This window comes from Erythrolamprus reginae, chromosome 4 (assembly GCF_031021105.1).
Source record: "Erythrolamprus reginae isolate rEryReg1 chromosome 4, rEryReg1.hap1, whole genome shotgun sequence".
Taxonomy (NCBI): Eukaryota; Metazoa; Chordata; class Lepidosauria; order Squamata; family Dipsadidae; genus Erythrolamprus; species Erythrolamprus reginae.
Window position 1 is genome coordinate 60,940,628 of NC_091953.1, and position 20,777 is coordinate 60,961,404.

Consider the following 20,777-nt stretch of genomic DNA (forward strand, 5'->3'; position numbering starts at 1 on the left):
TTGTCACCTTGGGGGTCTGGTTCCGTTGGAACCAGACCAGCACGACTCTGGAGGGATCGAGATGAAATGGGACACCATCAGTGACCTGGGAGAAGTGGCAAACCCCCCAGGAAGCTGGCATAGAGCCCTTGACTGGCAGCACTGGAAAACAGCATCAAGGATGTCCTCCAAGCAACAGCAGCCATAAGCGGTCTGTTTGACATGTTTGAAGATCGGAACAGGTCATTTGGGAAGGAAACTACAAGACCATGCCAGAGGGTGAGAAGAAGGTACTAAATAGAAGCTGGTGAGTGTTTTTTCATCAATAGAATCTAAATGGATTGTTTAAAAAGAAACTAAAGAGGAACAAAAGAACTGGAAATTTTAAAAAGCGGCTATCTAGCCTACAGAGGATCATAGAGAAATTGGGGGGGGAGAAGTATAAAACTGAACTGACGCCTAAGTTCTGAGAATTTGGAACTTTGCTAATGTTGAAATGGTCATTTAATAGTTTGGCAAAGAAGGCTTTTGTTCTTTTCAATAACAATATTTTTCTTGATAAAACTGAGTGAAAATACATATCAATATTACCACACAGGTACCATCTACAGATTGGAGGAATAACTGCAATAGTGGCAAACTTTCATGGATGTTTTTACAGCTATTGACCTTCAGCAGGGAAACTTTTCTGATATTGACTATGCATGGAGCAATTTGTTATATCCTACTGAAAGTCAACTTTGATCCATTTGAACTAGACTGAACTTTTAAGATACTTCATTGTGGAAAAGATTAAGAGATTGGGACTATAAAGGATTAAACTGAGATACTAAAAATGCTGTGAAAGCAGGCATCTGTTAACAGCTGGACTTTATAACACTAAGTAATGTTGATATTTATGACATGGAGATAAATTTTTATGAAGAATTGGCGGTGCTTTTAAAAGATCTTCATGGGGTAATTAAAAGACATAAAAGATGCCTTATAGGATTTAAAAAGAGACCCCTTTGAACTGAGAATTGGAAAGAGAAAAAGAACTAAAGGATAACAATGACTTTAAGGAGCTTAATTATCATCTCCAATGATGAAAACAAAGAACAATAAGATAAGAAAGAAAAGATATACTCAGAAAAGAATGAATGCTTTATTGATAAAAGGGAAAAAGAATTAAAGGACAAAAATGACTTTAAGTAGCTTAATTATCATCTCCAATGATGAAAACAGAGAACAAGAAGATAAGGAAGAAAAGATGAACTCACAAAAGAATGAATGTTTAATCAGTGAAGGGCCACTGGCTTTACCTCCTACCAGTGCACTCTCCAAGGCCATCAACATAGATTGTGGGAAACTTCACACTAGATTTCTAGCATCTTGCTGTGTGTGCCTCTCCATTCTTCCTCCATACACTGGCTCCTTGGTAAGGTTTCCGCAGTCTGTGTTGATTTGGGAAGCCATGTCATCTGCTAGTGTTAGTCCACTGTGCTTCGTTAAGTCCAGGGTCTATGCAGCCGTCTACTGGGAGATTTTGGAGCACTTCATGCTTCCTTCTGCAGACGAGATTTATGGGGATGCTGATTTCAATTTTCTAGCAAGACTTGGCACCTGCCCACATTGCCAAAAGCACCAAAATCTGGTTTAATGACTGTGGGATTACTGTGCTTGATTTGCCAGCAAATTCACCTGACCTGAACCCCATAGAGAATCTATGGGGCATTGCCAAGAGAAAGATGAGAGACATGAGGCAGAACAATGCAGAAGAGCTGAAGGCCATTGTTGAAACATCCTGGTCTTCCATAACACCTCAGATGTGCCATAGTTGATAATTTCCATACCATGCTGCATTGAAGCAGTAATTGCTGCAAAATGGTCTCAAACCAAATTCTGAGTATATGTGCATGATTATATTTTTCAGAGGTCTGATATTGTTCTATGTATAAGACTGTTTTATTGATTGCATGTAATATTTTAATTTTCTGAGATGTTAGATTTCATGAGCTCTACCCCATAATCGTCAAAATTATGACAAATCACAGCTTGAACTATCTTACCTCGCATGTAATGAGTCTTTCTCATATATTATGTTTCACCTGTTAAGTTGTATTACTGAAATAAATGAACTTTTGCATGATATTCTAAATTTTTGAGTTTCCCCTGTAGTGTCTACTTTCAGCAGAGAGCAAGTAGAAAGCTCTGAGGGTTTTTTTAGAAGTATGTTTCTCTTTTAGGGAAAATACAATATTCTGTCTTTTTAATATTTCCTAAAATTGCATTCTTCTAAGAAGGGTAGGTGCTAGCTTTCTTCATTTCTGTCTACTTTGTTTTATGGCAGTAGAAGTTGAATATATCAGGAAAAAAATTACAATTGAATGCTGTGAGAATGGTGTACTTAAGGAGTGTGTGTGTTAAAATATATAGTTATGAATGCTGAATGAATGTAAATTATATATAACAGTGAGTCACCAATATCAACTTTTTAATCAGCAAAATAACTATTACAAGTTGTTTTATATCAAGCAGCAAATTTGATCTTCTAGATCAGCTGGACTGAAGCATTTTTGCCTTTTTTAACCAGTTCCTTACATTATATAGATTTAATAAATAAGATGGATAGATATATGATATGCTGTAAAGAGGTTGTCTATTTTTCATATATTGTTTATATAATATTAACATTGCACTATTCTGAAGGGCATTTTTCCTTCTTACATTTGGTTTCTAAAAATGCTTCCAAAAGCCAAATTTTGGATAAAATTAGATTGCAAATTCATTAATGAAAACAGGAATAGATGATTTGAATTACCTTTGTATTTTGGAAAAAAACCTGCTGATAACTGTCTCAGAAGCATGCCAAGGCAAGAATCTTTTACAATCTTTTATTGATAACATCAAATGATCCAGTGCCATTTCTCAAGGGCTATATAAATCAATGCATCTGTCACACTACATCTGTTAACTACCGTAGCTAATTATCACAGGAAGTACTGGTCACATCTTACTGCTGATTGCTTTATGGTTACCATCTGATGTAATTACTGTATTTTTCCCTTCTCACCATTTCTCATTCATCCCCACCATAACAGCCAGGGTAAAAACTGGGGTGGTGGCGTGGTTAGAGTGTAGCACTGCAGGTTACTTCAGCTAACTTCTAGCTATAGTTCTGCAGTTCAAATCCCACCACCAGCTCAAGGTTAATGCAGCTTTTCATCCTTCCAAGAAGGGTAAAATGAGGACCCAGATTGTTGGGGCAATATGCTGATTCTGTAAACCACTTAGAGAGGGCTGTTAAAGCACTATACAACTACTGTATATAAGTCTAAATGCAACGCTATAACAATGATTGTCACTTTGCTTTAATTAAAAATATTTATTTAAAGCCTAGCCACAATTACAAGATCTTATGAGAAAAGGGATACAGAGATACTACAGAGATATTCAAATGTACAGAATTCCTGAACACATTGCTTTACATTTCTTGTTTTCCATTTAGATTGATTTCCTCCATTTTACTTGATAAGGGCTGGAAGTGTACTAGAAAAAGTTACTGTTTCTGGTTTGAAAAAGTAAATATTTATTTTTAATGCATTATTTCATTTGATTTAAATCAGCCCTAATCAATACTTTGTTACAGATTCCCTGACTATGACATGATCCATGCAAACAAGTTAACTTCACTACTAATGTGGGCAGCCTCCTGCCCATACCCCCTTATCTTCCTTGGTGACCTCAACCTAACCCATATTAACTGGACCCTAAATGAATGCACTACAGAACCCATCCATACTACCCTATACAACGCTGTTACCAACAGCATTGGTAGTTGTCAAAATAGGGAGCGCCATATCTAATCCTGTTCCAGTTAAGAGTGGTATACCCCAAGGCAGCGTACTTGGACCAACACTCTTCATACTCTATATAAATGACCTTTGCAATCACATTACAAGCAACTGTGTTCTCTTCGCCGACGATGTCAAACTTTTCAACACCACTGATAACACAGCTACTCTTCAAAAAGACCTTGACTCCAAATCTCAACCAAAAAATGTTCTGTCCTACACATTGGCAAAAAGAATCTGAACATCAAATACAAGCTGAATAAACAAGACCTTGCAGACAACCCTCACTACGTAAAAGACCTTGGAATTCTCATATCAAATGACCTAAGTACCAAAGCCCACCGCGACAACATCGCCAAAAAGACTTCAAGAGTTGTTAACCTAATCCTACGTAGTTTCTGCTCCGGTAATCTCACACTACTAACCAGGACATACAAAACTTTCACCAGACCAATCCTTAAATACAGCTCGTCTGGAACCCACACCGCATTTCTGACATAAACACTCTTACAAAATGTCCAGAGATAATTTACTTAGTAAAGTTTACTAGAAGAGCCCTCCATCATCTACTTGCAACAGAATACCCTATGCAACTAGACTTACAATCCTAGGTTTAGAAAGCTTAGAACTATGTTACCTTAAACACAACCTAAGCATAGCCCATAAAATCATCTGCTACAATGTCCTTCCTGTCAACTTCAGCTTCAGCTTCAGCCACAACAACACTCGAGCACACAACAGATACAAACTTAAAGTAAACCGCTCTAAACTCAACTGCAGGAAATACGACTTTAGTAACCAAGTATTTGATGATGGAACTCACTGCCAGACTCTGTAGTATCAACATCTAACCTCCAAAACCTTACCCTTAGACTATCCACTATTGACCTCTCATCAGTAAGGGGCATGCATAAGTGCACCAGAGTCCCATGTCCTAATGTTTCTCTTTTACTAGTATCATGTATATAAATATTATTATATCTTTGTCTACCACCAATATATACTTGACAAAATAAATATATTTGTACAATGCACAACCCTTCTTTGAACTATTTGTTTTAAAAAAACAAATAGCATATATTTTCAGCAACTTTTGCTAGCATTTCTAAGATACTCTTGGGATTCTTTGGCTTACTAAACTAGGGTATCAAAATCAGGACAACCCGTAGATGGCATTACCCTTACGGCCGTTTTCAAGTTGAATTCTGCAACTGATGCTTGCTTTTGATTTACCCAAATGAGCGCACAAGACTGCGTCCCATCAGATGTACGATGGAAAAACTATTGGGCGATAGTTCATAGAATTCTTTATTGGCCAAGTGTGGTTGGACACACAAGAAATTTATCTTAGTGCATATACTCTCAGTGTACATAAAAGAAAATATAAATTTGTCAAGAATCATGTGGTACAATACTTAATGACTGTCATAGGGGTCAATACATTACAGTCATACAGTCCTAAGTGGGAGGAAAAGGATGATAGGAATGATGAGAAAAAACTAGTAGAAATAGAAGTGCAGACTTAGTAAAAAGTTTGACAGTGTTGAGGGAATTATTTGTTTTGTAGAGTGATTGCGCTTGGGGAAGAACTGTTCTTGTGTCTAGTTGTCTTGGTGTGCAGTACTCTGTAGCGACGTTTTGAGGGTAGGAGTTGAAACAGTTTATGTCCAGGATGTGAGGTGTCAGTAAATACACTGCTCAAAAAAAATAAAGGGGACACTTAAACAACACAATATAACTCCAAGTAAATCAAACTTCTGTGAAATCAAACTGTCCACTTAGGAAGCAACAATCGATTTCACATGCTGTTGTGCACATTCAACTTTGTACAGAACAAAGTATTCAATGAGAATATTTCATTCATTCAGATCTAAGATGTGTTTGAGTTGCCCTTTATTTTTTTGAGCAGTATATTATCACCGCCCTCTTTTTGACTCCTGCAGTATACAGGTCCTCAATGGAAGGCAGATTGGTAGCAATTGTTTTTTCTGCAGTTCATTATCAAGCGATAAGTTATTTAACGAATGAAGGCGCCGCCTTGGGTGAGTGACTGACAGGAGAGAAAGCAGCACAGCTACAAAGGGGATAGATAGGAAAGACTCCACAGCCGTTGCATCCTACAGGAGGGTAACTGGAAGAAAGTCAAAATCCTCCCCAGCTGCCAAAGCAGCAACTGACAGAAGGAAAGCGAAGGGAAAACATACGGTTCCCCCTTTCCAGGCCCCGCCCCGGAAGTACATCGGATTGGGGAAAGAGGAAGCTTTAGGTTGGCTGCGGCTTTTGTAGTGGAGTTAAAATGGCGTCGGTGCAGGACCAGAGCGGGATTCTCCTTAGTGCGGTGAGAAAGGGAATATAATTGAGGGGGGGGGGGGGGGGTTGGCCAGGTGAAAGAAGGGGAAGCAAAGGAGGGAGGGTAGGATTTCTTTTTGACCCCGCCTGCCTTCATAAGCAAAATACTAGCAAAGGCAGTTATGAGTTGCAGCCTTTTATTTTTTTTTCCCCCTTTCTCGAATTGGGGGTGGGGTGGCGGGAAGGTTTCCTCTCAGTCTCGAATCTCGCTTTCATTTCTGGTTTGATATCGTTTCGCGTTACGGATACGGCTAACGGTGCAAAGTGAAAGGGGCGGCCGGATTAATATTGGGTTTCCCGCTGACGGGTTTTTGGCAGTGAAGTGTATGTTAATCCCGGAGAGCCGCACCGTTGAGAATGTTTTGAGTCTTAAAAAAACCCAAACCTGTGGAGATTTTCAAATCATCAAGGGCAAGGCTGTCCCCAGAGGTGCTTTTTTTCCAAAAAAAAAAAAAAAAAGGCTAGTGGAATGTCTTTAATTAAAAAAAAAACATTTCGTTTTTTCATCTGAATTAAAGAAGCTTCTTGGATGAGAAACGAAATATTGTCACACGCAGAGAGAGACAGACAAAGAACCCCAAGAAAATCCGGTTGCCTTTTATGATTCCCTTTTGGTAGTTTTCATTCTTAAAATTGTTATTGCCGGTAATTTAAAGAATTTACATCGCTTTAAGAATTGTCTTTAAAGAGCAGATGAAGATCGTCTTGAATTTATTTTTTGTAGATCGAAAAGAGCATCAAGGGCATGAAACTGAAATAAACATTTTCTTGTTCAGAGCTTTAAACCTACAGGAGGTTTATTGGGAGACGGAGGTCGTATGGTTAGATTAGGATTTTACCTGCAATTCCAATTAGGACTCACTCTTTCTCGTGGGAAATGTGATGGTATGAAGGCGGAAAACGAGAATGCAGAGGAAACAAATCTATTTGGATATCGGAGATATCTTTCCGGTTCTCTAGAAAGTGAGGCGGAGTCTACAGTCACATCATCGCGTTGTTTTGTTTGATAAATAATACCAGGATTGCGATCGTTGGTATAAACACGTGCAGCTGCTTTATGTTTGGAATCTGATGGTGGCTAGTTGCGGTTTCTAGGCAATAATGTCTCTCCTTGCCAAGTTGTCTAAAGATCTTCTTTTTCATTTTCATTTTTCTAAGATTTTTGCCTCAGAAATGTTTATTTAATGCCATGTGACTAAGAAGGACTCTGAATCAAAATCATACAGAAACAGTCAGTTTCTTTTTTGATAAAGCAGTAAAAGTGATAAAACGATAACCAAATAGTTAACAGTGTAAGAATGTAAAACCCACAATAATGACATTAAAAACAATGGCACTATTAATTGCTTGGGAAAATAAGCATGGAATATATATAGTGCCATTGTTTTTTTTGTGTGTGTGTGTGTGTGTGTGCGTGTATATATATATATATATATATGAGACGGTCTTGGTATATTCGGGTTTCTTCCCATGTAGGATTTGGAAATTTCTGGCGACGTTTCGACGAGGTCTCACTCGTCATCTTCAGGCTGGTGTTTCTGTCCTTGTTCTCAGGCGAACACTGCGAGACCTGAGCTGCATTCCTTCTATAAATACTGGTGGCTGGGTGTGGTTTGATGGCTCAGCATTTGCCTGCTGTGTAGAAACTTCCTGGTGAGTCAGTGGGGTAACAATTGGGGTCATTGATGTAGCTGAGGTATGCTGATTAGTTAATGGTTGTAGATTAGCCAGAAATTTCCAAATCCTACACGGGAAGAAACCCGAATACAGTGATCCCCCGGGTATTGCGATCCCGATCATTGCGAAACGGCTATATGGCGATTTTTCAACCCGGAAGTCAAAACACCACCTGCGCATGCGCGCCCTTTTTTTCTATGGCCACACATGCGTAGATGGCGCCGGGCAGATCAGCTGCTGGGCAGCTTCCCTGGGTCTTCCCCCTCTTGCTGGCGGGAGGGCGAGCGGCGGGCATCAGCGAGGAGTTTCCCCACCGCCCACGCAAACTCCTCGCTGCTGCTGCGCCCGCCGCTTGTCTTGTCCGCCGCCTGCCTGCCCGGGCGCCTGCCGCGCGCCCCGCCCACGCCGTTCGCTCGCGCCGCTTCCCAGCTGAGTCCTGAAGCGAATTGGCTTCAGGACTCAGCTGGGAAGCGGCGCGAGCGAACGGCGTGGGCGGGCGAAGGGCGGGCGAGCGGCAGCGAGGAGTTTGTGTGGGCGGTGGGGAAACCCCAATCTTCGGCTCCTCGCTGCTGCGGCGGAAGTAAAAACACCATCTGCGCATGCGCAGATGGTGTTTTTACTTCCGCTGCGCTACTTCGCGAAAAACCGATCATTGCGAGGGGTCCTGGAACGGAACCCTCGCAATGATCGGGGGACCACCGTATACCAAGACCGTCATACCTGTACCCGTGAAAATCTACGAAAACAAATATATATATATATATATATATATATATATATATATATATATATATATATATATGTCACATGTTCTTTTTGCTGAATTTGAAAATTAAGGGAGACTAGGATAGATCTATCTATCTATCTATCTATATACAGTGTTCCTTCGCGAATAGCCTGTACCACGGTTTTTCAAAAAATATTAATTAAAAAATACTTCGTGGTTTTTTTCCTATACCACGGTTTTTCCCACGCAATGACGTCGTATGTCATCGCCAAACTAATAATTTTTGCAAATAAATAACAAAAATAATAATTATTGTTAATAAATAATTATGTTTAGAAATATCAGGATCACTAAGTGTCTTATTCAATGGTGAGTACCAGTAATAATGGTGAGTAAATGGTTGTTAAGGGAATGGGAAATGGTAATTTAGGGGTTTAAAGTGTTAAGGGAAGGCTTGTGATACTGTCCATAGCATCTCTAGTTCGCGGAAATTCGACTTTCGCGGGCAGTCTCGGAACACATCCCCGCAGAAATCGAGGGAACACTGTGTGTGTGTGTGTGTGTGTATATATATATATACATACATATACATACACATACATACACACACACGTCACATGTTTTTGCTGAATTTGAAAATTAAGGGAGACTAGGATAGATCTATTTTGGCCTTATACTGGCCTCATCAGCTAGCCATACCCTTACTGGGTCTTGAACTTGCAACCTTTGCCTTGTAAGGCGGAGAATTAACCTCTAGGCTACAGTATCCAATCCCTTCAGCTCTGTTCCAGGGAAGGGTTACATGGTTTTTGTGTCGAATATATAAATACAGTGAACCCTCGATCATCGCGAGGGTTCCGTTCCAGGACCCCACGCGATGATCGATTTTTAGCGAAGTAGCGGTGCGGAAGTAAAAACACCATCTGCGCTTGCGCAGATGGTGTTTTTGCCTCCACTGCCGCCCGCCCTTCGCCCGCCCACCCCGTTGCTCGCGCCTGGGGTGCGCGCGCGTTTGGGGACTCCCTAGATCCGCTCCCCAGCTGGGGAGCGGATCTAGGGAGTCCCCAAACGCGCGCGCTTTCCCCAGCAACGCGCGCGCGGTGGGGACTCCCTAGATCCGCTCCCCAGCTGGGGAGCGGATCTAGGGAGTCCCCACCGCGCGCGCGTTGCTGGGGAAAGCGCGCGCGTTTGGGGACTCCCTAGATCCGCTCCCCAGCTGGAGAGCGGATTTAGGGAGTCCCCACCGCGCGCGTTGCTGGGGAAAGCGCGCGCGTTTGGGGACTCCCTAGATCCGCTCCCCAGCTGGGGAGCGGATTTAGGGAGTCCCCACCGCGCGCGCGTTGCTGGGGAAAGCGCGCGCGTTGCTGGGGAAAGCGCGCGCGTTTGGGGACTCCCTAGATCCGCTCCCCAGCTGGGGAGCGGATTTAGGGAGTCCCCACCGCGCGCGCGTTGCTGGGGAAAGCGCGCGCGTTGCTGGGGAAAGCGCGCGCGTTTGGGGACTCCCTAGATCCGCTCCCCAGCTGGGGAGCGGATTTAGGGAGTCCCCACCGCGCGCGCGTTGCTGGGGAAAGCGCGCGCGTTTGGGGACTCCCTAGATCCGCTCCCCAGCTGGGGAGCGGATTTAGGGAGTCCCCACCGCGCGCGCGTTGCTGGGGAAAGCGCGCGCGTTGCTGGGGAAAGCGCGCGCGTTTGGGGACTCCCTAGATCCGCTCCCCAGCTGGGGAGCGGATTTAGGGAGTCCCCACCGCGCGCGCGTTGCTGGGGAAAGCGCGCGCGTTGCTGGGGAAAGCGCGCGCGTTTGGGGACTCCCTAGATCCGCTCCCCAGCTGGGGAGCGGATTTAGGGAGTCCCCACCGCGCGCGCGTTGCTGGGGAAAGCGCGCGCGTTTGGGGACTCCCTATATCCGCTCCCCAGCTGGGGAGCGGATCTAGGGAGTCCCCAAACGCGCGCGCTTTCCCCAGCTGGGGAGCGGAGCTGGGATGTCCCCAAGCGCGTGCCGCCCGCCCGCCCACGCCGTTGCTCGCGCCGCCGCTGGGGTCTTACGGGGGCAAGAGGGGGAAGACCCAGGGAAGCCTCTGCCCGGCGGGGAAACTCCACCATCTATGCATGCATGGAAGGGCACGCATGCGCAGATGGTGGAGTTTACTTCCTGGTTGAAAACTCGCGAAATAGCCCTTTCGCGATACTTGAACACGCGAAACTCGAGGGTTCACTGTATATAAAATATTGCTTGAATACTGAGCTGGCCATAGTATTTTGTGGTGGTAGTTGCAAGGCACAGGAAGTCCTCAAAACAGTTTATTTAGTGACTGGAGTTACAGGGACATTGGAAAAAGTGATTTATGACAGTTTTTCACACTTACAACCATTCCAATATCCATGGTCATGTGATCAAAATTCAGATACATTGCAACTGATTCATACTTATGAGGATTGCAGTGTCCCATGGCCATATGATCATCTTCAGACAAGCAAAGACAATGGGAAAGCCAGATTCACTTAACAACCATGTAATTAACTTAACAACTGTAGTGACTCACTTAACAACTGTGGTAAAATGGTTGTAAAACGGAGCCAAACCTATACAACAAATGTCTCAGCAACAGAAATTTTGAACTCTGTTTTGGTTGTAAGTTGAGGACTACTTGTATTTGATACCTGGATATCTTATTTACATCTTCTCTGACTTACTAACAAGCATTATTATTAGTCGCTCAGAGTCCGTTTTGGAGTGAGCGGGATATAAATTTAAATAAATAAATAAATAAATGGAATCCTTGGTGTAATATCTACACACCCATTTGGTAATCACCACAGGGTACTGAAGATTGCCAGTGTGATATACCATAAGAGCAGTAAATGGTAAAGAACATGAATTTAGATGAAACAAAGAAAAATAAATTGGCTTTCTGTCAGTGAAAACTAAGGAGGGGAAGCCTGTAGTAAATGTAAATGAGCATCTGTTTGATCTTGTTGAGAGAAATTGATGCAGGAAAGAATTGATGCATATTTAATATGAATTAAATGATTAAATTGTATGATACAAAATACAGTGGAACCTCGACATACGAGCAGCTCTACTTACGAGCTACTCGAGATAAGAGCTGGGAGAGGAGAGACATTTCTGTTAGTCTCCCGAGCTCAAATTCGCGATACGAGCCGAGAAGAGCCGGGCTGGCTTACTTTCCTTCCTTCGCACGCTGATGCAGAGCCACTCGAACAAAGCGTCGCGCCCCTCTGACGCTTTCGGCGGCTTCCGAAGCGACGCTGGGCTCTTTTGCCGCCAAAAGCGTCAGGGGGGCGTGACGCTTTGTTCGAGTGGCTCACTCCGGAAAGGAAGGAAAGTAAACCAGCCCGGCTCTTCTCGGCTCGTATCCCGGCAGTTGGTGAGTGGAGAGGCGGTCGCCTCCCCTGCTGCCCCACTCTGGGGGTCCTTGGCTTCTGCTGGGGGTGGGGGGGTCCGCGCACATCGAAGAGGCACCTCTCGCCTTCTGCCGCTGGCCGCCCGCCGTGCCGCTTTCCTTCTTCCCGTCGCGCCTTCCAAAGCAGCGCTGGGCGAAAGAGAGCGGGCGGCCAGCGGCAGAAGGCGAGAGATGCCTCTTCGTGCGCTCGATCTCGGGGGTTGGGGGCGAGCTTGCCACCAGGCTCGGCTGGGGGGGGGCTTGGCTTCTACGTGGGGGGGGGCGGCGGCCGGGTCCGGCTCCCGCGCGCCAGACCTCTTGTCTGCCCAGCCCGAGGCACGAAACCGCTGTTTATGCGTGGCGGCTCGCCTGGAACGCCAGCAATGCCGCCGGGCCGATTGCCGAGCGGGGGGCGTGGCGCGGGAGGAGGCAGCGCCTCCCCCCGGACCCCTCAGGCCGCTCCGCCCGGGATGGGGCTCGACCCGGGTGGAGCGGCCTGAAGGGTCCTGTGCGGCGCTGCCTCCTCCCGCCCCCGCCAGCCACGGTTCCGAGTTGGGGGGTGGGGGGTGGGTGCTGGCAAGCCCCCCAGGTCGGCTGCAGTCTTTTAAAACAGCCCCGCCGCTTCTCCGCTGACTCCTGAAGCCAAAAGCCAAAGGCGAACTTCCGCGCTTCAGGAGTCAGCTGAGAAGCGGCGGGGCTGTTTTAAAAGACTGCAGCCGACCTGGGGGACTTGCCAGCACCCACCCCCCACCCCCCAACTCGGAACCGCGGCTGGCGGCGGCGGAGGAAGGCGAATGCGGCTTGGAAGCTGGGAGGGGGGCGGAAGAGCTAAGTGGCCAAAGACGTTCCGCCCCCCTCCCAGCTTCCAAGCCACATTCGCCTTCCTCCGCCGCGGCAGAAGGCGAGAGATGCCTCTTCGTGCGCTCGATCTCGGGGGTTGGGGGCGAGCTTGCCACCAGGCTCGGCTGGGGGGGGCGGCGGCCGGGTCCGGCTCCTGCCGCTGACGCGCCCCTCTGACGCGCCAGACCTCTTGTCTGCCCGGCCCGAGGCACGAAATCGCTGCTTATGCCAGGCGGCATTGCTTGTGTTCCAGGCGAGCCGCCCGGCATAAACAGCGGTTTCGTGAATCGGGCCGGGCAGACATGAGGTCTGGCGCTCCCACGGGGAAAAGACGGCGGCTTAAGCCGTTCCCTGTGCTTTGGAAGCCGCCAAACGCCGTCAGAGGGGCGCGTCAGCGGCGGGAGCTGGACCCGGCCGCCCCCCCCACGTAGAAGCCAAGCCCCCCCCCAGCTGAGCCTGGTGGCAAGCTCGCCCCCAACGCCCGAGATCGAGCGCACGAAGAGGCATCTCTCGCCTTCTGCCGCGGCGGAGGAAGGCGAATGCGGCTTGGAAGCTGGGAGGGGGCGGAACGTCTTTGGCCACTTAGCTCTTCCGCCCCCCTCCCAGCTTCCAAGCCGCATTCGCCTTCCTCCGCCGCGGCAGAAGGCAAGAGATGCCTCTTCGTGCGCTCGATCTCGGGGGTTGGGGGCGAGCTTGCCACCAGGCTCGGCTGGGGGGGGCTTGGCTTCTACGTGGGGGGGGGGGGCGGCCGGGTCTGGCTCCCGCCGCTGACGCGCCCCTCTGACGCGCCAGACCTCTTGTCTGCCCGGCCCGAGGCACGAAATCGCTGCTTATGCCAGGCGGCATTGCTTGTGTTCCAGGCGAGCCGTCTGGCATAAGCAGCGATTTCGTGCCTCGGGCCGGGCAGACAAGAGGTCTGGCGCTCCCACGGGGAAAAGACGGCAGCTTAAGCCGTTCCCTGTGCTCCGGAACCCGCTGACGCGCCCCTCTGACGGCATTGAAAAGGCGCGATGCCGGAGAAGCGAGCGATCCGGGAGTCCAGGACAGTTTTGCGCGAAAACGGCAGCAGGGAAAAATCAGCCGGGGTAACGGCCACGGCTCAAAAAAGGTTGGGAAACACTGAGATAGAGAGAAAGTGAGAAAGAGAGAGTGAGAGAAAGAGGGGGAGAGAAAGAGAAAGAGAGGGATAGAAAGAGAGAGAGAGTGAGAGATGCTCAGTGAGCCTTTCTTTGAAGTTGCCTTTCTTTCTTTCTTGCTCTTTTTCTTTCTCTCTTTTACCTTCCCTTCCTCTTATTTCTTCTTTTCTTTCTCATTCCCACCTTCTTCCCTCCCTCCCTCCCTTCACTCATTCCTCTCATACTCTCCCCTTTCATAAGTTTCCTTGCTTCCTTCCTCTGTTCCTGTCCCTTCCCCCTTTCTTTCTTTCTTTCTTTCTTTCTTTCTTGCTTGCTTGCTTGCTTGCTTGCTTGCTTGCTTGCTCTTTTTCTTTCTCTCTTTTACCTTCCCTTCCTCTATTTCTTCTTTTCTTTCTCATTCCCACCTTCTTCCCTCCTTCCCTTCACTCATTCCTCTTTTACTCTCCCCTTTCATAAGTTTCCTTGCTTCCTTCCTCTGCTCCTGTCCCTTCCCCCTTTCTTTCTTTCTTTCTTTCTTGCTCTTTTTCTTTCTCTCTTTTACCTTTCCTTCCTCTTATTTCTTCTTTTCTTTCTCATTCCCACCTTCTTCCCTCCCTCCCTCCCTTCACTCATTCCTCTCTTACTCTCCCCTTTCATAAGTTTCCTTGCTTCCTTTCTCTGTTCCTGTCCCTTCCCCCTTTCTTTCTTTCTTTCTTTCTTTCTTTCTTTCTTTCTTTCTTGCTTGCTTGCTTGCTTGCTTGCTTGCTTGCTTGCTTGCTTGCTTGCTTGCTTGCTTGCTTGCTTGCTTGCTTGCTCTTTTTCTTTCTCTCTTTTACCTTCCCTTCCTCTATTTCTTCTTTTCTTTCTCATTCCCACCTTCTTCCCTCCCTCCCTTCACTCATTCCTCTTTTACTCTCCCCTTTCATAAGTTTCCTTGCTTCCTTCCTCTGTTCCTGTCCCTTCCCCTTCTTTCTTGCTTGCTTTCTTGCTCTTTTTCTTTCTCTCTTTTACCTTTCCTTCCTCTTATTTCTTCTTTTCTTTCTCATTCCCACCTTCTTCCCTCCCTCCCTTCACTCATTCCTCTTTTACTCTCCCCTTTCATAAGTTTCCTTGCTTCCTTCCTCTGTTCCTGTCCCTTCCCCCTTTCTTTCTTTCTTGCTTGCTTGCTTGCTTGCTTGCTTTCTTGCTCTTTTTCTTTCTCTCTTTTACCTTCCCTTCCTCTATTTATTCTTTTCTTTCTCATTCCCACCTTCTTCCCTCCCTCCCTTCACTCATTCCTCTTTTACTCTCCCCTTTCATAAGTTTCCTTGCTTCCTTCCTCTGTTCCTGTCCCTTCCCCCTTTCTTTCTTTCTTTCTTTCTTTCTTTCTTTCTTTCTTGCTCTTTTTCTTTCTCTCTTTTACCTTCCCTTCCTCTTATTTCTTCTTTTCTTTCTCATTCCCACCTTCTTCCCTCCCTCCCTCCCTTCACTCATTCCTCTCTTACTCTCCCCTTTCATAAGTTTCCTTGCTTCCTTCCTCTGTTCCTGTCCCTTCCCCCTTTCTTTCTTTCTTTCTCTCTTTTACCTTCCCTTCCTCTATTTCTTCTTTTCTTTCTCCTTCCCACCTTCTTCCCTCCCTCCCTCCCTTCACTCATTCCTCTCTTACTCTCCCCTTTCATAAGTTTCCTTGCTTCCTTCCTCTGTTCCTGTCCCTTCCCTCTTTCCTTCCTTCCTTCCCACCCTCCATCCATTCATTCACCCATTCCTCTCTTGATCGCTTAAAGCTGGTCCCTGGTGCAAAAAGGGTTGGGGACCTCTGTCCTACAGGATTGGGTGGCAGAGAAGTTGAACATATGTAAATTTAAAAGTTTAAGAAAGTTTACAAGTTAAGTGAAAGAAACTTCATTATTCATTTATATGTACATGTACATTTCTTCATTAAAAACATGTCTTTCTGCATAATTTAGACTAACTTTGTGAGTTTTTTGAGGGCTGTAACCAATTAAAATTATTTACATTAATTCCTATGGGGAAAAGTCGTTCGAGATAAGAGCTGCTCGACTTAAGAGCCCAGGTCCGGAACGAATTAAACTCGTATCTCGAGGTACCACTGTATGAATATGTGCTCTTGGCTACTTTCCTTCCTGACCAGAGGCAAGCTCATCTGACCAATAACCACAGTGAAAACCCCCTCCCTGTTGCAGATAGGGAGAGAAGCTATCAAAGCTTGGTTCTCTCCAAAGTTTATTATCTTAAATCAACATCTTTATACATTCCTTGCACCATCCATCCCTCCTCTTTCCCAATGGCTGAATTTCTATGATATCACATTTTCTGCATCCATCCACTACATATTTCCTGCTATTTTCTCCAGACATATTAAATCATATATCACATATGCATTTAAATGAGCAGACAATATATGCAAGTTGCGTCAACTACTATTTAATGGTTTATTGAGCATACTCTGTTAGCTTATTTTTGAGTTCTGGGATGTTTTATGGCTGCTTAGAACAACAGATTTTTTTTCCTGTTCAGTTTTAGTTCTGTCTTCCCTGTTATCCAATTCTTTTAGTTTTGCCTTTCTTGTCCTTTCCTCTTTGAATATTAAGTTTTGAAGGCCATTCACATAATCTTATCATGAATTAATGTAATTTGATTATATTATTTGTATAAAAATATTTTTACAATTGCTGATGTTCATTTCAACAAAGGTGATACTGAATTTGCAGAATTTTTATTTTTTAGATTTGTATGCTGCCCCTCTCCGTAGACTCACAATAGTTGAAATAATTTTATCTAGGTGTTCTGTCCCAGTGTCAAGCTCCCAAAAATCAGATGCACACTACTGGATTAATTAATAAAGGATTTTACTATGTACAAAAGTCTTATTTAAGAGTCTTTTCACAAAGGAGTTAAATCTTAGCAAAAACTTCACCGCACTGAATTATCAAAGTCTTAGCTGGCCAGAATCCTGGGATATATACAGCAACTAATTAGTGGCTTGCAGCAGGTTTTCTTATCTTCAACTTACAGAATTTGGCTGGAAGCCTGGAAGCTCATTAAGGATGCCAAGAATGTAGTCCTTTTAAAAACACAACGGAAAATAGATCTCTAGATGAATGGTATTGTTCTCTGCACCAGAGTGATGTGACTCCATCTTAAATACTCTAAGAGTGTGGCTCAGTAGTCAGCAGTGCTACTCACGAGTAAATGTCTTGAGTAACCAGTCATGCCTCCTAGAGGCCCTGCAAATCCAAGCATCCAGAAGAGGCTCCTCCTCTTCTCCTGAGTTACTTACCTCAGAAGGTGCAGAAGGCCCTGGTTGTTCTTCAGCCTCTGACATTATGTCTTCTTCGCTGTTAGTCTCAGGTGCCAGGAGCACAGGACACCTCTACCGTGCCTCCATTGTCTCTGCATCCTCTGCGCAGAATGCGAGCGGCCCACACCACTAGGTGAACAAATTATCCCATTAGGTGAAAAGAATAAATGAATGAATACAAAATAAGTCAAAAGGCTATTGGGACATTTGACACCCAATAGTGACTGCAAGTGATGACAGTTTTGAGAAATATTTCCTAGGAAAATATTCTGTTCAGACTTAAGTCTATTTGTGAATAATAAATAAAAACAGAATAAATATAAATAATAATAAATAAAAACAATAAATCTAAAAACAAGATTTTGTTTATGATAATGATTAAATTAGCAATGTAGGTCATTGTCAATTATTGTCAATGATATGGAACGCCTATCCATATAATTGACAATATGCTCTATTCTATTTAAGTGTAAAGATTACTCACTCTGCTCTTTGTTCTATTTAGAATACAAGTTCTAAATAGAACAAATACAGGTTACTTACTCAGTTCTTCTATTGATCTATTTAAGAGCAAAGATTAAACTAACAATCCACACCATATTTTTGACATGATCTGTCTGTATGATTCAAAGGTTTCTTTAGATATTAAACTGTTACTAGTTAATAATTGGTAATGATCAGTGAAGGGCTACCAAAATTTTTACTACCACACTGTGGGCGTGGCTTATGCAGGACACCCTGCATTTTCTTTCAACATCTTTCAGTGCAAATTGGGTGCTCTGGGGTGGAACTCCATTTTTGCTACCCCACTGCGTTCCCCCTTGCATGGGCAGTAGCCCACCCCTGATAATGATTGATAAGTCAATCATTGTAATTGATTGCACAAGAAGTTTTCTATAAGAATAAACATGGCTGTCTGGGTAAGGAGGCTTCTCAGCTCGGAAACGCTTTGCTCAAAAATCATGTCTGTGTCAATGATTACTACAGATAGTTAGAAGCTCTGAATATGTCATAGACTAGTGTGTGAGAATAAACCATATGATTTCTAAATGGGTCAACACTGAACTAGGAGTAAACAGACATGTGTGGTGGTGTCCCCTTGATTGTTTAAATAATTTATAGATTCATGCCTTAGAGAATGCTTATAATAGTAAAAGTGAAAGCACATAAATTGTGTTACTGAAAAGTGCATAGAAAAAACTAGTAGTGCAAAGCCGGAAGATATGGAGAGAATTTATTTGCAAAGATTGTTATATTGATTGCCATTGTGCATCTATGTTTAGTTCTTTCCCTTTTTCTTGTGTGGTAGCCTTGATTTTTAAGCATATTATTTCTTATTCCTTTTATTTACTTTCAATTGCTGTTTCAAAAGAGATTGGCCTGATTAATGACCTTGTATGCATGGAAAGTAAAATTATTTAGAGATAACATTCTATAGATGGCATTCTGAAATGACATCTGAAAGTATGAAATCTAAAGAAGGAATGTCAGCTTTAATTTTCAAATTGACCTTAATCATTGCCCTGGAAGGGAATATTTGTCACCAACCTATATTATACAGTAGGTAATATAGCCTCCTTTGTATTCAGGATTATACTTTGTAGAAATTTCACAAGTATAGTATTCTGTTAAAGGTTGGGCTGTTTCTCCTGCCTCTTATGTTTTACTGACACTCTGAAGTTTGGATCAAGAAAGAATCTTGCCTCAAAGGAATAGTGTTACGTTGTTTTTCACAATATTGGCACACCTGGAATGTGCATTAAAGCTATGTACTTCGTGGAGCTAGGTTATTAATTTTAATCTCAGGGAAATATCTGAATTGTATCTAAAGCTATTAAAGACTAGTTCATAGTCACAATTGAATCTGTATTATTATCATCTTATTTACTTCTACAGAAAAGTAGATTACATAATCTCCATCTATCCATCCTCCTTGAAACGGGTCAGTATATTGTGCCACTCAATTTTTTTTATTCTGGTGTTGTGAGTGCTCCTTGTCCACCTCAGGTCATGTCAGATTCTGAGCAGGATGTGCCAGGTCCCTGAGCCAGGGGGGTTGCCAGCTGAAGCCGAGAGTGAGAGTGAGGGAGAAAATGACCTGAGTGAGCCTGAGGAACCACTAGAGGGGGCTGATGTGACAATGGGGGAGTGGTCCCAGTCGGAGGATGAGGAAAACATTTGAGTAGAACCTCAGTGGATAGACCCTCACTTTAGAAGATTGCCCAGAAGGTGACAGGAGTTGCATAGTAAAAGGTATTAGAGTATTTGACTGAGCCTCTTTGTAGTGTGATGTCACTTCCAGGAATATAAAGGCAAAGGATCTTGGAAAATTGGGCATGGGGATTCAACATCATTCAAGGGAAGAGATGTGAGACTGGGGGTGTTGAACAAGGCTTTAAAACCATGATTTCTGCCACAATGAAACTCATTTCTCTGCTGGATGCTTGTTGCCAAGACTATGGTGAGCAGAATTATATGCTCACATGATAAATGGACTGGCGCCTTTCCCAGACATTGTTGACATTTACTTCTAAAGAGAATACTCCCTTCTTCTTGGCCTTTTAAAAACCTGCTTTCATTATGTGTGCTTATATCAATAAAGAGTTGGATTTATTGATAAAATAAAGGATTTTTGAGTCGGGGGTTTTGATCCGAGGACAGTGCATAGAAAACCTTGTACCTTTTTTTGGGTTGGAATTGGATATTGAGCAATAATCTTTGAAACTTTAAACTTACTCATTATGCCATATGTTATGCTTATTGCACATAGATAGTACAGTGTCTATAACAACTTCCATCCAGGTTGTTAGTCGTTTATTACATAAAATTATATAATAAATATTAAATGCACATACTAAGTTCTCAGAACATTACTAACTTTCACAGAATATTGGAACTTTCATAAGACACCTCAAGGTGATAACGCTAAGATCATCTGAGATTTCAGCCATTTTTATATTTATACCATTGGACACCCTTCATTTCAAAACAATGCTCAACATTTAATTTTTGAATTGCAGTATTTCCTTTTGATGTTGCCATCACATTTCATGAGCATCTACTCAGTTATTCGTTTATTTGTTTATCAAACACGTGCAAGATAATAAGTATAGGTATGAACATAAACATGAATAAAGGAAATAAATACAGATAAATGGGGATGGTAAGACAGGGACGGTAGGCAAGCTGGTGCATTTATGCATTCCCCCTTTACAGACCTCTTAAGAATTGGGTGAGATGCACAGTAGACTGAGATTGAAGCTTCGTGAGGGTTTGTGGCTGTAACAACGGAGTCAGGTAGAGCATTCCAGGCGTTGACCACTTTGTTGCTGAAGTTGTATTTCTGCAATTGAGTTTGAAGCGGTTTACCTTGAGTTTGTATCAGTTGTTTGCCCGTGTATTATTGTGGTTGAAGCTGAAGAAGTTGTTGACAGGTAAGATGTTGTAGCAGATAATTTTATGTACTCTGCTTAGATGGACTTGTGGTCTGCAAGCAGCCTGTGCAGCCAGAGCCTTTGGAACCTCTCTTGACAGTGCTGAGAAAGGAGGGACTAC

At 44.1% G+C, this 20,777-nt stretch overlaps 1 protein-coding gene across 1 annotated transcript in view; it reads left to right on the top strand.

Annotated features, from left to right (window-relative positions):
- The first annotated feature begins 5,851 nt into the window (after positions 1-5,851).
- Positions 5,852-20,777, top strand: part of MORC3 (MORC family CW-type zinc finger 3) — a 63,142-nt gene continuing 48,216 nt past the window's right edge. The window contains exon 1 of the mRNA XM_070750395.1: positions 5,852-6,150. Within this exon, the coding sequence (XP_070606496.1) occupies positions 6,109-6,150 (42 nt within the window). The 5' untranslated portion in view covers positions 5,852-6,108. The remainder of the gene's footprint in view (positions 6,151-20,777) is intronic.